We start from the raw sequence: 21,185 nt of genomic DNA, 5'->3' as shown, positions 1-21,185 counted from the left end.
CCTCTGAGCAGCCCAAACCCTCTCTGCGAGGAGCTCCCTCAAGCCCAAGTCTCCCCTCCCTTTAGCAAAGGGGGCAACCGAAATCTGACCGAGTAGGCTGGTGCGTCTAGCTGCCCTTCATTGTTGGAAGGCGAAGCTCCAGTTGCCCCAGTGTGTCTCTTACCCCGGGGGGAGGAGGGAGAAGTGAGTCGCCAGCCTACAGGAGAAGGGAGGAAAAGCGTGCTTTGGAATAACCTCCCAGGCCCCACGCAGACGTGAGTAACATATTGCCATTTATGGCTGCGCTTTCTGATCCAAGCCTGATGCAAGACATTGCAAGAGAGAGAAAGAAAGGAGCAGACAGAGAGGAGAGGGAATAAAAAAGAAGAGCCAAGAGAAAAGGGGGAAAGAAGAGGCATCTTCTCTGCGGAGTTTGGCCGAACAGATGGTCACCGCCCAGCCTGTCCCCTCTGACCCTAATCACGCCACTCAGCCTCGTTTGTGCGTCTAGGAAAGCAGCTGCTACAACGTAAAACCTCCTTGCTCCCCCATGAAATAATCCTGGCCAGCGAGGATTTGAGGGGCCAACCAGGGACATGCCATGCGAGCCACCCCAGGCCTGGCTGCGATTCAGCGCATAAAGGTCCCCTTCCCCCCCCACCCCATCGCCAGCTCAGTGCTGCCCCTGTCCCAAGCACGTGTAGCTGGGGAGTTCCAGTTCTCCCATGCACCAGGAAACAGCTGCAGAAGCAAGTGGGCAGCTGCCTCTGACAAGGAACCCCACTGAAGGCAATATTCTTCCCTTCTAACCCATAGGGAGGCATAAAATTCTGCCTTGCCCAGTCCAATTGCGCCCAGCCAGGCAAAAATATACATGTATCCATCGGCTGGGTGAAAAGGCTGGTGTGGGGGTGGAGAGGTCATGGCAGGGGAGTTTCTGAGGGGGTGAGGGTAGAGGATAGAACGAGGAGAGGCAGGTCCTCGGTGGCCTGGACCTGTTTCACATCCTGACTTGCAAGTGACCCAGCCCCTCCACCCCACATCCCACCTCCAGACCCTCTGCTCCTCCACGGGCTTAGCCGCGCCTCCCGCTAGGCTCCGCCAGCAGCGCCGAGTCCTAGCCTAGCTGTGAGCAACAGCATTCTGGGTCTAGGCATGCAACTGAGCTCCCCCAGCAGCCCCCTGACAGTGCTGGGGAATGCACTTCTTTCCCCCCTCTCCCAACCTCTTCAGCAGGCAGCCCTGAAAGCTGGGAATCGGCTGCTGGCACCACCAGGACACAAACAGCTCCTGTGTTAGGCAGATGTACTGAGAAGAGGGGGAAGACGCAGGGCGAGGGAGGTGCTCCTGGGTAAGTTAATCATGCGCATCAGAGGGTGAAGGGACTGGGCAAAGCTACCCTCCATTAGGGGGCAGGTGGGAGAAAGGTACCAACACTAGCTCACACTCCTGGGATGGGGACTCAGCACTGCAGGCCTCTCCCCAGGCAGGGCTGAGCCAAACAGTTGTCTGGTTCCAGCAGACGAAAGCACGAGGCCCCCACGGTTCTATGCAAAGAAACGGGTTGCCGGCTGCAGCGCGGCTCTTCGAAGTGGAAATCCTGGACGCGGCTGGAGAGCGGGTGAATTTGAGCGTTTGAGGGGAGCAGGGCCTCTCGGGCCAGGGCATGAGTGGCCGTTTTGGACAGGGCAGCGTTCTCCAGCCTGGCCTAGGGGAGCTGTCAATTATTTCAGAGGGGGGAGCAGCAGTGCACATAGCGCTAGTGGGTCACCCTCCATGTCTCCCCCACCTGCCAAAGCTATTCACAGCTGTGGTGGCACGAGAGAGTCAGGGGGCCACCAGGGAGTCAAAAGGGCAGGGCCAACCAGCTATCCTGCTGCACCGGCCATTCCCTTCGAAGACAGCACTTTGTTGTGACTAGATCCTGAAGTAACAGAGGGCGGAGTGTTGGGCTGGGTCGTATGCTGGCAGTAGACACCATGACTGGATGTCTCTTTTCCCAGGGCCGGCTCTAGGCACCAGCAAAACAAGCTGGTGCTTGGGGCGGCACATTTTTAGGGGCGGCATGGCCGGCGCCAGAATGCCGCCCCTAAAAATGTGCCCCGGCCGCCCTAGCTCACCTCCGCTGCTGCTGCCACAGCGCGCGAAACAGCTGATTCGCGTGCCGCTACTCGTCCTCCCTCCCAGGCTCTCAAACCTGGGAGGGAAGGAGAGATCCCGAGCGGCCGTTTTGCGCGCCGCTGCTCCCCCTCCCTCCCAGGCTTGGGCGCCTGGGAGGGAGGGGGAGAAGCGGTGGCCGCGGTGCCGCTTCTCCCCCTTCCTCCTAGGCTTGAGAGCCTGGGGGGAGGAGGCAGGGCTGGGGATTTGGGGAAGGGGCAGAGTTGAGGCGGGGCCGGGGTAATTAAATAAGTGGGGGGCCAAAATTGTTTTTGCTTTGGGCGGCAAAAATCCTAGAGCCGGCCCTGTCTTTTCCGCCTCTCATTTCTAGGACCATGAGACCAGAGCTTTGTGAAGCCCAGACCTTGGGCCAGACCTGGGGACCTAGACTATCTTGTGAGCCACATTCGGTGGTGCTGCTGCGGGTGTGAGATAGGGGGCAGAGGCATTGGCTGGCCCCTGGCGACTGAGGGGTTAATCCTCAGCTCAGTCACCCCTTGCCCAAGTGCTCAAAGCAAGGGCAATGAACTGGGGCTTAAGGTGCCAGGAAATACCTTTGGGAAGGAGGCAGGAGCCACGTTCCCGGATGGGGGTTGACCCCTAAGCCAGAGTGGTTTTGAATTGACCTATTTTTGCTCCCCTGTTATCGACATTCCTGTGGTGGAAGAGCCCTGCCGGTGGCCTCCCCATCCTGCGAGTCCTTCCCGCAGCAGCCGGGGGAAGCCAGGCACTCACTGTGCTGGCTCTCGGAGATTTAGACTTGAAAGCTGGTGAGAACCTCCCTGCCTTTAGCGGCTTGACCCTCTCTGGAGAGCAAATCTCTTCATGGCTGGGTGACCTAGTCCAGCTCCCACCTGCCCACTGGCAACTAGGTTCAATAAAACATTCCTAGGGAGAGTCCAACTGCCTGGCTGGGTTGTTGTTCCTTTGCACCCCCAATCCTCAATAGTCTCCATGCCCCTCCAATGCCTCATCTGCATTAGCACCTTCCTCTGGGCTGTCATACTGCTGGTGGCAATGTTGGGAGTGCTAGTGTAGACCAGCTGCTGGCATTTTAACCCCAGGGTCAAGCAGACCACCTCTGGGCAGAGGGGCTAAACACCAGCAGCTGGTCCGTCCTAGTCCCCCTGCTCACACAGGTGGGGCAGCACCAGGACTAGAGCAATAGGGGTGGAGCCAGGAGAAAAATGCTAGTCTAGGTGCTAAAGCCCTGTCTGGGCTTTAGCCAATCTGCTTTGTAAATCACTTGATTAAACCACTGGCCCAGCTGACCTCTCCTCCCCTGCTTCCCAGTGCTCAGCTAGCAACAACACCAGCAAGCTCTCACTCACCCCAGTGCCATGTGTCCATTACACATTTCCCTGCCTTCGGGAGCCTTTTCCTCCAGGACAACTGGCTCAGCCTCTCCCCTCCCCGCCCGCCAGTTACTGCCATGGAGCAGCTGCAGCCTGCCAGCCAAGGGGCTTGCGCTCACAGCGAAGGTTCATCCTGAACCGGCCGAAGGAGCAGGTCCACCCAGGGGAGCCTCCATGGCTCAGCACAGAAGGCCCTTCTGAAGCTTGTCCCGTTTTTTAGCACTGAACACTCTGCACACGCCGTTCCCCCCAGGGCAGACTGGGAACCTTGGGGAACACAGCTCTCAGGAGCTAGTCACATGCCCTGATGGCTGCACCTGGGACCCCTGCAGAATCCCAGATGGGGAATTATCACCAAGGCAGCACCACACCCAGGCAGCTCCTTTACAGTCAGATTTCTGGCTGCGCAAATCTCAGGTTATTTATTCCTCTCCCTGCCCAAGGTCTCCGATCTCCCTTGTGAGCTGTGACAGAAGGGCTGCGTCGCAATCAGACTCCTCTGTCTCCTTGGGATGTCTTATGTCCGGTCAGCACCAGGCCCCAGGCTACATTCTCCCTGCAATTCGCTAAGTCAGTGTAGTCACAGGTTGGCCGGCCAGCACTGACACGTCCCTACTGTGTTTAAGAAATCGAAGGAGGCTGCGTCTCTAGTGGTTAGAGAGCAGGACGGGTAGTCAGCAGATTCTAGTCCCCACTGTGTGACTGTGGGCAAGTCACGGCACCTTGCTGTGCCTCACTTTCCCTACCTGTAAAGCTGGGATAAACCTCACCCACTAATTTAAAAGTACCTGATGATCTTTGGATGAAAGGGGCTTAAGTGCAAAGTTATATCTCCTTCTCCAGGGAAATCTGCAACTGCTATGGCCAAACTGGATTCAAAAGCTTAGCAAGTGGCTAGCAACAAATCTGAATTTGGGAGGAGCGGGGGGAGCTTATATATGTTAGCCCACCGCCCCGGCCCAGTGGAGTAGTTATATAGTAGTGTCATGAACTGGCTAGTGTCTGTGAACCACTGCCCTCTACTGGATGGAATCAGAACTGTCTGATGGGGCATCATAAACCCTATACTGCTAATGAAGATTTTCCTTTAGCCTCAGAAGATGGGGCCTGTGCTTCTTAGAGCAGGAGGATCAGAGTTTTACCCCCACAGCTGCCTCCAGGAAGTTCCAAGTGGCTACAGTGAACACCACAGTAACAGCTCCAGAGTCCCCAGAACCAGCACCTCCTCAGAAGCACATCCCAGATTTGGGGGAAGACATGGACATGAGGAAGAGAAAGCGATAGACAGGTACAAAGGGGAGACAACATTAAGGTCCCGCTCGTGTCCCAAAACCTCTGATTTAGAATCCTACAGGAAAAGGCTGAATGTGGTTTTCCTTAGAAGTCCACACCAGGCCAGGCAGAATCAGGAGCATGGGATGGAAGGGCAGACACCATATTCCTGCAGCAGCACGGGACGAACCCAAATCCACCCCAAAAGAGCTGCTGGTACCTACTTAAAGCCTGTCTCATGAGACATAATGACAAGGTGAGATCTCATCTCCCCAGGTCCTGGGGAAGGGAGGAGCATGGCAAGAGCTGGTATTCATGGGAGGAATTGGTTACTTCCTGGTGTGGGGGAGGCTGCTGGGTTTATCGTATTTTTAAACATACCAGAGGTCAGAGGCATTCAGAGCCCTTGGATGAGTGCTTTGCAATGTTTCATGTGAATCCAAAGAAAATAAAAACTGCAATGCATTGTGGGTCAGAGCGTGCACATAGTAATAAAGATGCTGGCATGACGCATGCTACGGGGGAAAAAATGTCTTGCAAAACCTCACTTCACAGGGGAAGGGATTTTCACAGGCAGACAAAATCTCTTTAGGGCTTTCATTATCCTAGTGGTAGCATCTGGACAAGTGCATTTTGTGCCTGACCTGGTACGTTTTCAAGAGGATTTTCCAAAGCTGCTGCGACTTGGGTCCCAATCCTGCAGGCTGAACTGATGGGCTCCACATAGGGCACAGATCAGCTTGCAGGACTGAGGCTTAAACCCAGCAGCAGCTGGATGTCCCCTGCACACTGAAACTCTGCTCCCTCCTTACAGTTTCTCTCCACCTCTCTCCCTTTGCCCTGTTCAAATCCTGGTCTTAGCTTCCCAAGTGGATATTCACAAGAGCTACCCCATGCCCAGCTGATGCCAGGGTAGCCATCACTGATTCCCAGCCACCCACACAGCAGGGCCATCAGAGCAGCTGGGCTAATATCCACCTCCAGCCATAAATCAAGGCCTTGTCTGCCTGCAAAGTGATACCCCAGGTGGGAGGCCAGCTGACTTGGCGGGGGGAAGTGTCAGTTTATCCGGAGAAGAAGGCCAGCTTTGTCTTAGCACAGTTCATCTTCCATGTGGCCTGCCCTCTCACAGCCTGGGCTCCCTGCAAGAAGCCCAAGGCTGCTCCCTGCCCTGCAGTCTTAGTGCCATTGTTCGCTCTGACTGCTCGGTCTGACAGGCGGTTTCTAGTGCAAGGCAGCGGTGATTGGACCTGGTGGTTAACCCTCTACAAGACGGGCTTGATCCAAAGCCCACTGGAAAAAAAACTCCCCTTGACTTCAGTGGGCTGTGGATAAGGAGATCACTGAGCACACCCTCAGGCAGAGGTAACCAGAAAAGGAGATTGTTTACCTTCCCCATATCTGTAACGGCAGGAAACCTCTGTCCTGTGATGGCTCCTATCCAAAGGACATTCAGACACCCTCTCTGCTGCTTCATGGAAAACAACCCCTTTAAAAGGCTGTTCTGCCGGGGTTGTTATCTGTCTCCCCCACACCCACACCCCTTCCCTATTTTGGTTTTTGTTACCAGGGCTGCTCGCATGGGAAAATTGCAAAGGGCAGTTTTTCTGGGAGGACCGGTGCTTTGTAATGTTTCTCTCTCATCTCGGACAACGGCCCTGAGGCTTTCCTTAGAACAGAGCATTCTCTAGTGGCCAGGGCACTGGATTGGGAGTCAGGAGACCTGGCTTTATTCCCATCTCTGCCATCAGACCTGCTGGATGAACTTGGGCAACTGACTTCCTGTCTCAGCCTTTGTTTCCCTTCCCACCCTTTGTCTATTTGGATCATGAGCTCTCCAAGGCAGGAACTCTCTCTCGGTAGGTGTCTGTACAGCACCTCGTACCAGTGAGCCCCAATGTTGGTTGGGGCTACTGTAATAAGAATAGAATTGGGATTTTCTGATTAAATTTCTCACAGGAACCAGACCGGTCAATTTCAAAGATGGCTTGGTCTGGTTCTCACACTCCAAAAGAACTCATGATATAAACTCATCTTGTGTTAATGGAGCTGACAGCATGACCAGTAGGTGGTTATCAGAGAGCAGACGATTAGACACCAATCAAAATCAAGTACTTTGGCAGGATCAGTTTTTAATCAAAGGAAGGGGGAAGTGTTACTGGTAATTAAAGAAGCCAGGACTCCTGGGTTCTCTTCCCCAGCTGTGCCACTCACTTGCTCTGTGAGCTCAGGCAAGTCACTTCGCCTCAGTCTGTGGTGTCCCCACCTGTGAAATGAGTCTGAATCTTTACCTGTTTCATAGGTTGGTTGCAAAAAATGAATACGTTTATAACATGCTTTGAGATCCTTCCACAAAAGGTGCTAGGGAAGTTCTGAGCATTCTGTTTACCTGGGTCCAAATCCTGCAAGGTGCCGAGTACTGCACATTGCCATTGACCTCAGTAGGAGTCAAGGATGTTCAGCACCTTACAGGATGGGGCAGCTCATAAGAATATCCTTTAGAATGGAGCCAGTTTGCTCCCCCACTTCCTATACATCCCAGCTCTCAGGATCCTGCCAGCAAAGCAGATTTGACAGCCACAATGATAAAACCACTTGGAACAGTTATCTGCACTGTTGGCAAGGATCTGATCCCTTTTGTTCACTCAGTGCTGGCCTCAGCTGCTCTGGTTTAGGATCTTCCCAAGGAAGTTGGGCCAGAGCCTGGACGTTTTCACCCCCACAGCTGGAAGCACCTGGAGAAGGCAACATCAGGGAGTGCGTGTGTGCGCATAAAACACACACTGAGCTCACTTTCGAAACAACATATGGACAAACGCTCTGTAATAAACTTCAAGTCATCAGAAGGGGAGGGAGATTCTCACGTGCAAGGGGGAGTCCGGTAGCAAGGGCCCTGGATTGGGCGTCAGGGTACCTGGGTTCTGTTCCCAGATCTGCCACTGAGCTAGTCACTTACCCTCTTACCCAGCTTTCTGTGGGATAGGAAGACCTCTCCCCCACCCTTCTTTCCAAAGCACTTTGAGATCTAGGGATGGAGAGCGCCCAGGAAAGCCGCGATAGCTTTTAAATGTCTGTTCCTTTCCAATAGCATTAACGGAGATGGTGTCTGTAAGGGTCATTTGCGTGGAAAGAATGAGCGTGGCCTTTCTTAGCAACAAGCTACCCCAGGCCTTGTCTCATCTACTCTTTGCTAGGAGGAAGCTCCCCTCTTGTCTGACCCATGACAGTTATTGGCCAGGCGCTAGATCCCTTTTAAAACTGCTTCCACATCAAGGCTTTGCAGCATGACAAGCAGCTGGGAAGCTTGAACTGCTTCTGAACCAGCCCAGGTCAGCTCACCCGGCGGTAAGGCACTTAGACGCAAGCTCCTCTGGCCACCTGACCCCTGCACACTGACTCACCCTGCAGCCAGGGCCAGCAAGAGCAGAGGCCGGGAGAGCCATTGCTGTATGTTCACCCCTCACCAGAGGGGTCACCGCATTCCATCCTACTAGATTATGTAGATCAAAACAAGTGGAAAAAACAAGCCAGGCAGTCTTGGTATCCTTTGGGGGAGGGAGGAAAGAAATCTCTGTCAGACCTTCGTATGATATCAAAGCACTTTACAGACATTAGCTAAGCCTCACAGCACCCCGGTGAGGTGGGGCCTATTGTAGCCATATCACTAAAGGGGAAACCGAGGCACAGAACTCCTAAGGGGCTTCCACAAGTTCACACAGTAAGCAAGCAAGCAGCAGAGGCAAGCATAGAATCCAGGAGTCCTGGTGCCCAGTTCCACTGCTCTAGCCAGGAGACCGTACATCATCTCGGTACACTGAAGAGTAACAGATTCTGAAGCGAGAGAAAGTGGGTGAGGTAATCTCTTTTATTGGACCAGCTTCTTCCAGTAAAAGATATACTACCGCACCCACCTTGTCTCTCTATTATCCTGGCACCAACACGGCTACACCACCACTGTATACGACTCTGAAGCTGTCTGAGGAAGAGCAGCAGAGAAAGTTAAACAGACACTCCTGGTTGGCAGTGCTAAGGGAAAGCTCAGCATGGCATGAGCGTATGCTAGGGAAAAATAATCGGAGACAGCAGAATTCATGACCCCAGCCAGTCAGCATGAAAGACTAAGACACGCCAGTGCTGCTTGCTCAGAAAAACGTTTCTCCCTCAATGTTCTGGTTGATTTGTTAATGGCTGTAGTGAAATTGGACCACTCCGAGGCAGTACATCTGCTGATCAAGGGAAGAAACCCACGCTGGCACTGCAGAACACCCCCCGCCCCGCAGTCTGATGTACTGATTCATTTATAAAGCTCTCAGCCCGCAGAGCAAACCCCTGCCATTACTACGGAACAGCCAGCCAGCTGACTGCATCTGGGAATCCTATGAGCTGAGTCATTTGGGGGACTGCAGTTTTCCAGATTAGACTGGACCCACTGGACAGGATGCATTTCTACCAGCACCAGAAGTTGCCCATAAGATGCCTGCGGCCAGGATGTTGGACCTGAATCTAGACCCAGATCTTTACTGAGGGTCAGAGACAGCTCCACACCCCAGAGTCTAACCTCGGTGCTGTCTGGATAGCACCTGCTTAGCTCACCTCCATTCTACCTCTCTAGTCCCCCTGCCCATTCCTAGGGCACCTTTCGCATCTACTAAAAGCCTCTAGGATACACAGAAGTTATGGGGCACATGACTGCCTAGTGCTGCTCCCAACCTCTTCTATATGGACTCTGCTGTAACAACAAACAACAGAGAACTGCCATACCCCACTCCCACCTCTTCTCTCGGATCCTCTCCTCCAGGGGTGCAGGGTGAGGTTAGCAGCCCGAGGACAGTGAGCGCTCTCACACTCCTACAGTCTGCTGATGGGAGAATCATCCGTCTGCTGATGGGAAGCCAGTCACTGGCAAAGTCACACCCCAACCTTGGGGTATGTAGCATGTTTTGAAAATTCCTCTGAGAGAGGGGACGTGGGGAGAGCTAAATACCTTCCCCCAAGACAGAGACCCTGTCGTTTTCACAGTAGCCAGAGAAAGACGCCTCTCTGTCTAGGTGAGCAGCTGCCAAGAAGTACAGTGATGGGGCATTAGCTGTTTTATATGAAGTCCCCACCCCACACACACTCCCCTTTGGGGTGGCACATTTTCTTCCCTCCGCTCTACTGTCCTGAATCAGATTGTTTAGCTAGTGCCCTTGTTGTAAAACTCAACGGCCTGCTTAGAGGAGTCCTAGCACAAGCTAGATCTCTCTTTCTCTCTCACACACACTCAGCACAGAAAAATGTCCCCCCCACCCACCCTCTCCGTCCACAGCCTTAGGTCCACCAGAGAGAAACTGTTTGGAGCATGACCTGAATGAAGTCATTCTTCCCAGGGGGAAAAAAAAATGCCTTGCATGGCAGAGAGGGCCTATTTTAACTCACTTTGGGAACCTGTGCGGGAGGGGAGGGGGGGGAAAGAGGGTGAAGGAGGGAAGGAAGCCCTGCCTAGGAGTGTGCTTGTCAGGGAACAGGGTGGGCTGGGAGAGGAGAAAGGGGCAGAGCAGGGAACCAAGCTATTGCCCCAAGTTTGCTTCCCTTGGGAGTTTGCTGGCCATGAAACTGGGCTTTGCTCTTGGGGGCAGTCGGGGCTGGCCTGGGGCAGGGTTCCTGGTGGCACAGATCAGTTTCCCTTGCCCTGTTTTGTCAAAGGAAGCGCTGCGGTGAGTCCATGCCCTGGTTAAGTGCCTGGTGGGGTCAGTGTCCCAGCTGTGCTCCTCTAAGTGATTAGTCATCAAGGTGGGCTCTTTTGGGGAGCCAAGTGCACCAGCCTTCAAGCAGCACAGCAAGTTGCCCACCTCCCTGGCTGCCTAAATCGCTTCAGGGTCCAGCCCTCCATTGCCTTCTGCCTGCTTCATGGCCCTTCTGCCTGCTTCATGGCCCTTCTGCCTGCTCTCCTCCCCCTCCCCGGGCACTCATCTAGCATCAGCCTCCCTGCTCTATCCTTTCCCACAAGCTCAACACTGGTGGTGCAGGAGCCTTCTCCTCCACAGCTCCTGCTGTTCAAAACAGACTCCCCCTCACTGACTCTCCACATGGTCACCTGTACACGCCTCTCCCTCTAGAGCATGTCAGAGGCCAGTTTGTATGGGAGACATCTCCGGTTTATACATCACTGGACTCTAGTCCAGTGGTTCTCAACCTGTGGTCGATGGACCCCTAGGAGTCTGCAGACTATGTCTATTATTTCCAAAGGCGTCTGCACCTCCATTCAAAATTTTTTAGGGGTCCACTCATGAAAAAAAGTGGACTAGGATAGTGGTTCTCCATCCACATATGCCCCATGCTTTATGGTTTCTCCTGTACCTGACACACACACACACCCCTTCTCTCTGGACATACTTTACAAGGAGGCAGCCATGCCACGCTACGGACTCCTATCCTTCAAGAGAGTAAGGTGCTGAAGGGGTTAAACAAGTTTTGGGGAAACAACCCTTGTTTTAAGATGGGGTTGGGGAGAGAGGCAGAGAAATGTAACTGCAGTCTGCCAATAAGCCTATGGAGCCCAGACAACAAGCCAACTGGGCAAGGAGATCAGACAAGCTGGTTGAGACACCTTCACTGTGGATGGTGGTCTCATCTCATTTGCCCAGCCCCATCGCTGAGCAATGAAGAGACGCCTTCAGCTGCAATCGCTCTCCTTGCAAGTAAAACCAGCAGGCTCCTGTCACTCTGTCTGGAAACGCCCTGGCTAGCTTCTCTGCCCACTGACCAAACCCAGCCAGGTTCTGGAGTGAACTCTGAGCAAGCTGGGGGATGGTGCAAACCAAGGTGCATGGTAACGGTCACCCTGACCAAGTTACTGGTTTGAGCACGAGCATCCAACCCCAACAGAGCCATGTTTGTTTAAAAGGATCCGAGCAGCTTTGGTTAGTGAAGCTCTGAAATAGGGACCGTGTGTAGGGTGAGGTGTGTATATGTATGAGAGAGAGGAGGAAGAGCCCTCCAAACAAGAGCCATGCTACAGCACCAATAAGCCTGGAGGGAAGCCAAGGGTACCAATGGGAACCCTCTATAAAGTCAGCAGCTTTAATGGGATGCTGCCCGTTTCCAGCCAGAAAAGCTGGGACACATACTGGACCCTGCAGCTGACTGAGGAATGCAGAGAAACCTGGCTAATAAGCTTTTCAACAGCAAGCCTAGTCAACAGGGTGGCTACCACCAGGGCTAGTATCTCCCCAACTTAGGCCTCCAGGTATCATCCTCTTTATCCCAGAGGCAAAGTACTCCCATTATGAGACCAATAATATGGACAATCCTCAGTGGGACAAGAGATAAGGATGTCCTCAGGAACAACATGACCAAGCTAGAGTAGCTCGATTTTCAGAGGTGCTGCCCATGCGTAAGTCCCACTGAACTCAGGGGTTATGGGAGCTCAGCACCTCTGAAAGTGAGAAGCTAAGTAAAGTTGAGCATGGATACTGCCCAGGCCCCACTACAGAGATGTTACAGATTAGGAAGAGCATGATTAAAATATAGGCCAGCATTCATGTGCCAAAGTCACCACGCCTGCTTCAGTCTTCTTTCCATACTAATTAATAGGGCTTGGCACATCATCTAGCACATTTCCATTCATAGAGCTCAAAGCACATTACAAAGCGTTAACCTCATTTTACAGGTAGGAAAATGAAGGAACAGAGTGACTTGGCCAAGGTCACATAGTGAGCCAAGAATTGTAAATTCTCCAGGGCAGGGGCTGGCTCTGTTGTGTCTATTGTACCGTGGCCAGGACATTTTAAAAGTAAAGCTAACAACAACATAACCAGGCATCTCTGGCCCCGAGGCCTGTGCTCCCTCCACTGGAGCATCCTGCCTGGAGTGTGGGTTTTAAATAGACACCCCACACACACACTTTTTTTTTTTTTTTGGGGTAAAGCCACCCTTAAGCTACTCACCCAATGACCCACAGATGCAAAGTGCCCTTGAAAATTACCACCAGGCAAACCCTGGGGGAAAGCTTTTGGTAACTGCAATTCAGCAGGTTCAGGCAATTCATGTTTAAAAGAGTCAGAGAAGCATCAGGCCAAGTTTACCATCCCTTGGCGACTGGCCCCCTGGAGTCCTGGCTGTGCTGGAGGAGGGGTAGCAATGAAGCATGAACTCTTCATGCACCTAGGATTGCTCATTTCTTTTTAAGCAGCCAAGATCTGGAGCGGTGGGAGGATTTACTTTTGCTGCATGGCACTGGGTGACTGCCACACACACTGCAGATACCCAGGGCACTTTTCAGGGCTCCTGGGCACTGAGTCTAGATTTTGGGAGTCGTCTCATGCTGAGACTGCAGGGCAGTGCGTTCAAATCTCTCCTTCCTTGGCATGGGGGAGGAGGAGCACTGGAGGCCGCTGCACAAGGGCTCATCCCCATTATATTCAGAGCCGCAAGAAGCCAGCTTCCACCAGAGACATCTAGATAAAGGGTGCAAAAAGGAGACTGAGGGGGAACCCTCTGAACCTTTCTCCTTATCTGGATTAGTGAGGCCAGTGATAGAGAGGGAGGAGCCTCACAAACCAGATTTGCAGACTCAGGTCAGCTCAAGCAAAGATTAATCTGATTTGCATTCAATTCTCAGAATTCATTTTTTTTAAAAGAGGTACAGGCGGGGCAGGGCGGGTTGGGAGTTAAAATCCTAAATCAAAATTTCAGTGGAGCAACACGAAGCAGCATTTTGTTCTCACACTCTCAGAAGCAACAAGCTTGTCATAACTCATTAGATCAGAGGAGGTGGGAAGGAGAGAGATTAAATAGATCTGAGGTTTGGGGCAGGATGGGATGATCTGGAGGCCACAAAGAGAAACAAAACTGGCTGGCTAGAGGCATTTTTGTGCCAAGTGCATGAGATCCCAGCGCAGAAGTAACTGTACAGACCCTGTGCACAGCACTGTATGGGTGTGCCTGGACTGACAGGGAGTTATGACAAACACTAGGTTTCAGGACAACCGTAGTATTTGCTGCTGCTGTCACACACACACACACACACCAGCAACACAACTTCTAGGTAGGGAGCTGCACACACGTCATTCCCACAGGCAGGAGTGCTGGCACAATTTAGGGGGCGGGGGGGGGGGAAGGTGCTGAGAGCCGTCGAACCAAACTGTACACCCTGGATAATGGAAACCACTTCAAGCCAGGGGGTGCTGCAGCTCCCCTAGTTCCAGCACCACCCCCCACAGGGCCAGGCAGCAGGATCCAACCCAACTTCCCAAAGTTACACAAGCTCCCCGGAGCTCCCCGCTCTTACCTTGCTCTCGTCGTCATCGTCCTCCTCCTCCTCCTCTTCTTCCTCCACCACCTCAGCAGCCTGGCGGGGGATGTTCATCTCCTGAGGGTGGCTCTGCTTGTCTGCTTTTGCAGTCCTGGCTGCCACCGCCACCGCCTCCTCCTTGGTCTGCTGCTCTTCATTCTCCTCGGCTCTCTTCGCCTTCCCCTCTTCAACCCCAATCTCCTCCACCGGGATCCTTCTCCCCTCGTCCTTCGCTCCTTCCTCGTCCTTCTCCCCCCTCGGAATCCCCTCCTCCTTCAGCGCTTCTCCCTCCTTCCCTTCCCCCTCGCCATCCTTCCTCTCCTCCCCCTGCTCGGTTGCCTCCTTGCCCTGGGACCCTTCCCCCTTGGCTGTCTCGGCAGCTTTGTCCCCTTCAGTCGCTCTCAGCTTCACAAAGACCGAAGCCAGGATCACAGCCAGGACTGTGAACAGCAGCGGGACCACCAGGTACAGATCCACGGCCACATCCATCTCAGGGCAGCCTCTGGAGCCCGAGTTGCAAGGGACTAAGGGCGTTGCTTGTTTTTTTTGTCTGGCTCCCCTGCGCGGCTGCTGCCTGGGAACAACTGACCCGCTCTGGCTAATTTCAACGGGCAGCGCAATCTGCCCGCAGCTGTGAGCGAAATCCCGGCTCTGCTAAAGCTGGATAGGGTTTCACAACATCCACAGCAGCAGCGTCATTTCCCAGGGCCCTGCCCACAGCTGCCTTCCCACCGCGCAGGCAGCCCAAGTTGTGAGGTTTTCTCTCCCCCCCTTTCTCCTTCAGTGTGTTCCCAGCCCCCCTCCCCGAGCATTGAGAACCAGGTCTCCACTCCCCTAGGAAAGGGGTTTCCCCCCCCCCCCGGGACGATGTTGGGAACAACCAAGCTAGCCTGATGGAAGTGATCAGCTCTCATAGAAGCGGGCTGTGTCCAAAAGGCTCTTTCCAGAAAGTTCCGGGGACTCATCGAGTTCTTAATTTAAACGAGCCTTGCTTTGATTGTAGCAGTGTTTAGGCAGCACCCTTGTCCTCCTCTGTAAGGCACCTGACTCTCAGCCCCTCCCTCTCCTTCCTGGAGCCCGATTAAATTCACTGCATGGGCATCTACTGACTTGGATCTGACTGCAGGATCTGGGGACCCTGTAGTGAATGATTTGCACCTTATTATCCCTTTGTTCAGTAACGGAAGGGCTGCTCATGGGAAAGGTGGATCTGGAGGTAAGAGGATGCCAGAGCTCCAGAATGCCTCCTCTTCCTCCCTCCCTCCCTCCATGCTGGAAGTGACAGGAAGCCCTTGTTTGTGGACTGGCCAGGCTGCCCTTTGCATGGATAAAAAGGACTAGCAGGGAAAATTAGATGCCTGTATTACTCCCATCTGTCAAATGGGGTTGGTTATACTTAGGCTGTGGAATGGTCTCCCGAAGGGAGTGACGGGACATTGCGTGGAACATTTTAAAACTAGATTGGGCCAAATGCTTCACAGGGACCCAGCTTGGACTGGGTGATTTGTCAGGACTTTTAAGTCTCTGCCATCCAGGATTCCCTGCCTGTGGGAGGCTCAGTTAAGGTTTGCAAAGCACTTTGAAAATAGAAGGTGCTATATGAGTGCTAATTATTGTTGCCACAGTGGAGTGTCAGGGGAGCAGACATGGGAATCTGGCTCCCATAGCTACCCCAGCAAACATTCCGTGGTTGCATATGTGAGTGGGCAGTTTATTGATTGACTAAAAAATAGCCCCCTCTCCCCCCATCCAAATTAAATCCCAAGGGAGGGAGGAAATGGACTGGAGCTGATTCTTGCTGCGCTGGGTAATCCTATCAAGCAGGAGCTCATTAGCCTATGGATATTTGTATTCTTAGTAACAAACAACCACAGCACTTAATCTTCTTCTTCTCTGTGCAGCTTTAGGTTTCATGGGAGATCATCATAGCCACACTACAACTCAACCTGAACAATAACAAATGATTTACAGCTACTCGGGATTTAGAGAATCAATGCAGCATCTCAGGCTTCTCAAACACAGTTTTTGTTACCTCTCCCCTCCATTCTTGAGGCTGGTAATGTTATGAGCATCAGAAAATTTGACTCATTAAATAGAGGTAATGGGAAAAGAATGTGATATGCCATAGAACGAATCCTCCATCATCTCAGTTGTCCTTGTGGGCTATAGCTGGTGGAGGCTACCTCTTTCTCAAGCTGTCTCCTGTTATAATGACCCATTGTTCCCCAGGGTGGGCCTTGCCAGGCTGAGAGCCTGACGTCTATCAGCTCACTTTTTGGCACTGAATGGAATATTGATTATTAGGGCATGGCAAATACCCCACTCTTTGGCTCTGGCTGATATTCCTAGGCAGAGGTCATGCCTCAGCTAGCACCTTGCATCCCAGGATCTTACAGCACTACAAATGAGCTGAGTCTCACAACCCGCAGTGATCCAGGGACATTGTTCCTATTTTACAGAAGGGGAAACTGAGGCACAGAGCAATTAAGGCCAAATTGTACAATAGCAGCCTCTGATGTGAGAGCCTCAAGTTTCAGGTGCCCAACTGTAGACACCTGGAACCTGATTTTCAGAGATGATGTGCACCCACAACTCCAGCTAATGTCAGTGGGATCTGCAGGGGCTCAACACCTCTGAAAAACCAGCTAGAGGTCTTGAAAGTTTGGCATCCAATAATGCTGGGACGTCTTTGAAAATGTCACCCAATGCAATTGCCCAAGCTCACCCAGTGAGTCAGCAGTAGATCAGCAACAGAGCTCAGATCTCCTGAGTCCAGCCTCTGGCTCTAACCACTAGACCTTGCTCTCCCTCTACCCTTCAGGTGCTCTTTGGTCTCCTGAATATAATTTTCCTCCACTTCCGAATAACAATCTCCCACAATGGGCCCTGAATACACCACACACATTTACCCATTTGCTGAGGATAGCTGGTGGCCCTCCCCTCTTCTCTATTTTTCTCAAGGGGCAGGGGGATGCTGGCTCATCGTGCATCTTTTTTTGCACCAGGCACGTCAACCTGCCCCCAATCCAGCATGTATGTTTTTTGGGGTGGGGAGAGAGGCAGGCTGGGCAGTCTACCAAGCTCCCTCATCTCCTCCTAACAAATTCTGCCCCTTAAACTGAGGGTGCACTAGGCCCTTGAAAAACCTAGCTCATGTAACCAGCTGTTTCCCTGAAGGTCTAGGTTCATAAGGACCTCCTTTCCTGGATCCCAAAGGAGGATGGCTGCTGGGGGAGATCTTCCTGTGCCTTTGGAAACCAAGAAGAGGGGGGATTCCAAGCCAGCAGCAGGATTAATGCCCCCGGCTCTTGTCTTGACTGCAGCAGACTAAGAGACAGGAAGCCAAGAATTCACATAGCAAAAACACAGGCTGGAAACACTCAGCTTGCTGAACGTGGCTGATTTTCACATTAATAACTATCTGTCAAATTCGCTATTCAGGTTCCCAGCCCTGTTAATTGTTGCCCTGCTCCTGCCCACCATGTAAAAAGACTCAGCAGGGCCCTTGCCAGGCTTGGCAGCATGGATTGCCAAGGGTGCAACACAGTTGGTCAATCAACCCTGTCTTACCCTCCACTCTGTGTGTGTCCATTCAATCTTTGGCTTCTCTGCTGCCATTGCCAGCGCCAAGGGGATCAGGTAGTGCTAACCGTGACGGTGTTTAATGCTCTGGGGACATACATCACCCAGGATTCCACTCGTAAGACTGCCCCCCTTTTTAAAGTGCTGTTTGTTAATGGGTACAGCCCTTTTTCAATGGGCAGGGCTAGCTTTTGAGAAAGCCGCCATGTATTTGTGAGCCATCTTTGAAGAGCATGCTGCCCTCTACTGGGAAAAGGTTGGCTCAACACCAGACACTCAACTGTCAACCAGGGTATGAAATAATCCATGGAAAAGGGCTTGCCTACACAGAAAGGCAGACAGTGGCTTTGTAAAAGCATAGCGATCATCAGACTAAGAGGAACCATCTCTGCCAACCATCTGTGGATGGATCTAATCAGAGGGGCTGAAAAAAGCTGGAGATATTTTTAACTAACAAAAGAGGAAGAGAAAAGCCAAAAGGAGATGACTTAAAGGGCATTTCCCCAGGGACAGAAAATCCAGTCCAGGTGCTTAAGAATGTGACCAGCTGCTAGTCTCCCTCCTCTATATATTCAGTTCATGGACAGAGGAATTAGATCCCAATTGTACCCTCAGGAGCGTCTGGCACAGAAGGGACACACCCATTCACAGTAGAGCTAAAGCAACCAGGAACAGTTTCATCTCACTCTTGCGAGACAAGATCCTGCTCTATTCAGGTATAATCCTGGCTCAATACATCAGCTGGGTTACTGCCCACATGGGATGAAAACTGTGCTAGCAGCAACCCTACTAAGTGCTCTATATTCTCAAAACTGCCATATTGGGGTGGGGGGTTGGGTCATGCTCGAAAATCTTCCCTGCATGAATGGGAGCAATATCCTGCTAGCCAAGGAAACTGCTAGCAAACGCTATGCTTCAAGGTCCAACAAGAGGTAAGTTTATCTAATCAGTCCACCAGGGCCATGTCAGTTTCCTACCTTACAGATAACAGTGCATGAGGGTTGATGCGGCCTCCTGGAAGCAGATGGACAGCTTCAGAGGAGGCCCTTGTAGTAGAGAAATGACCAAGGTGTCAACCACAGCCCCTCCCCACCAGCAACCCCTCCTTTAGTAGTTTTGCTAGCAGAGGGTCCTGAACTACAGTTATTTGCCGCACAATTTAAAATAAATTAATAGATTGATTCTATCCCCAAAGGGAAGGCCAAACTGATTTATAATTTAGGGGCCTGTCATGCTTTCTGTACCAAGCACTGAGAGGAGTTTGGCCCCATCTATTGCCAAAGAAAACACCCTAGGCTGGGTCTGCCCCGAGGTGCTTTTGAAATTCCCCTACTCTGCTCTCGCACCAGAACATCTTCACGGGCAATGATAGGAGCACTAGTGTAAATCTGCTCCTGTTGCTGTTTTAACCACCCTATCATCTCTCTCTGCTCACAGCAGATTCTGTGCTTACTTCACTAACTCACTGTATAAACTTAGGCAAGACACTCAAGTCACCATTTTCAAATGTCCACCCATTCTGGGTGCCTTCATTTTTGAGTAGTCAACCTGCACCCCTGATTCTCAAGCTACTAAGCACCCATGGCTCCTTTTGACATCCGTTGGAGTTATGAGAGTCCAGCTTCACTGAAAATCAGGCATCAGGAGTCTCATATGTTGGGTACCCCAAACTCACAAGGCCCATGGAAAACATTGGCCAGCCAGGCCTTAGTTTTCCCTTGTCCAAAATCTACAAGCCAGGTGTGATATGGGTGGTGCCTTGTAAAGCACTGTGAGATCCCTGCATGGAAGGGCCTGTTGTGCATGATATTATTTTAATAACAGGGATTTGCCCAACGCAACCATGGCAGCCACAAGGTATTTAGTGGTGTTTAGGTGGCCCTTTTTCAGCTCTGTGGGAACACTGCCATTCTAGCATACGATTGTGAGGCTATTGCACATGCTGCATTCGAGATTCACTGTGAAACATCATTGTTTCTAACCTCTGTTCTGAGGTCCATGACAACATTCACTTCACATCAGACCCTGTAAGGAGGGGGCCACTTTTACCTTATTTGGCAAGTGTGCTTCTAATTGAGGCTAATAGGGGAAAGATGGCAGAGTAGACAGGCTGTCACATGGTAATTAAAGCTTTACATTCCAACTGATGTAACCTCCTCCAGCAGCTCATTAGCAGCAATTAAACAAAGGATCAATGTGCCCATCCTCTATGCTAGTGGGAGGAGCCACGGTGCAATTGCAGTAAAAGGATAAAAAATTTGAGGAAGAACAGAGCAGGGCCATAGCAATCCTTCCAATTTGGGGACATACGAAAGCATATATCATGGGAATTCTAGGCATGAAAAGCAGAATGACCGCCATTGCAAAAATACTTCTGCAGCTCTGCATTAATCCAAACCGCAGCCCTTAATGTTAGCATTTCAATGGCTCCATCTCCATCAAGATGTTAACTCTCCCGAAGGGCATGTGCTGGGGGCCTGGATTCGTTAAACAATGTGGTTGCTGTTGGTTCACTGTTTAGTTCCAGCCAGTTTTCCAGCAGGCAAGGGAAGAGAGAGCAATTGTGCATCTCTTGCATGGCAAGAGCTCCACCGAGGGAAAAGGAATAGAAAGTTTGTTTTTCAAATCAATCCTCGGCAGGGAGAGGCGCAAACTTGAGAGGAACGGACCAAGGCTGAGGCACAAGTCAGCAACATTCTTGTCTGGTGTTGCCACAAATTCATTTCCCCTTCAGATCTTTTTCTTTCCATAATTTCTGGAATATTTTTAAAATAAGTTTCTTAGATTCCTCAGGGCTTTCTCTCCCTTGCTGCTGCCATGTGCTTTGTGTTAACTTGTTGACCATAGGAATCTGGTTTCCTAAAAGGCCCATGATAAAACTTACAACAAACCCTGTGATAAGTTCCAAATGTTGTTCCAATACATGCAAACATGTATATGGGCAGGCTTAACATATAGATGGGTTCCGTCTAGTCTGTGCCAGTGACAACTAGGATAGTCCAGTGTCCTCCAGGAAGGCTAACTCCATTAGTCCACCAGAAAAAAAACCAAAGCACTTAAGCACTGGAGGGGCGCAAATCACTGCACTGCACTTTGAATTTAGCCTTTGCCTGGTCATCTTCTACACTGCATGTGTCAGCTGTATTGGCTTCAACACAACCCCCATCTACTCACAAGATCAAGCCCACTGCTGGCTTGTGACAAGGGAGACATGCAGCAGGAGGCAAGTTTCCAGCAATTCACTTGTTTGTCCCCCTCCCTCCCACTGATTGCAGTCTGACAATGAATATTAGATATGAGGGTCCCTCTCCTGGCCGCCATCACATCCCTAGTAGCTTTCCCATGGTGGCACAAGCTTCCAAAATGTGTGCTGTCCTCATCTGATACAAACATGCAGCACAGGGCTATGACTGAGACCATAGGTAGCACAGGGATACTGTGAGATAAAGAGACTGACACTCCCCTCCCCCCCCATACGCTACAATGATGGAGGCTCCTCTTTACTACTGTAACTAATCTGTCTGCTGCTACAGCACAGCAGACGACAGAGACACCTGCTACACATA

At 51.7% G+C, this 21,185-nt stretch overlaps 1 protein-coding gene across 5 annotated transcripts in view; it reads right to left on the bottom strand.

Annotated features, from left to right (window-relative positions):
• MXRA7 (matrix remodeling associated 7) overlaps positions 1–14,731 on the bottom strand; it is a 48,557-nt gene extending 33,826 nt beyond the window's left edge. Inside the window, exon 1 of one of the 5 annotated variants that reach the window (XM_008163871.4) lies at positions 14,035–14,731. In XM_008163871.4, coding sequence (XP_008162093.2) covers positions 14,035–14,526 — 492 coding nt within the window. In that variant the 5' untranslated portion in view covers positions 14,527–14,731. The remainder of the gene's footprint in view (positions 1–14,034) is intronic. The other 4 variants (XM_042841158.2, XM_005297547.5, XM_005297545.5 and 1 more) reach the window with 4 other exon arrangements.
• Positions 14,732–21,185: the final 6,454 nt, after the last annotated feature.

The sequence above is a fragment of the Chrysemys picta genome, chromosome 12 (assembly GCF_011386835.1).
Source record: "Chrysemys picta bellii isolate R12L10 chromosome 12, ASM1138683v2, whole genome shotgun sequence".
In the NCBI taxonomy this organism is placed as follows: Eukaryota; Metazoa; Chordata; order Testudines; family Emydidae; genus Chrysemys; species Chrysemys picta.
This window is presented reverse-complemented; position numbering and strand designations above follow the sequence as displayed.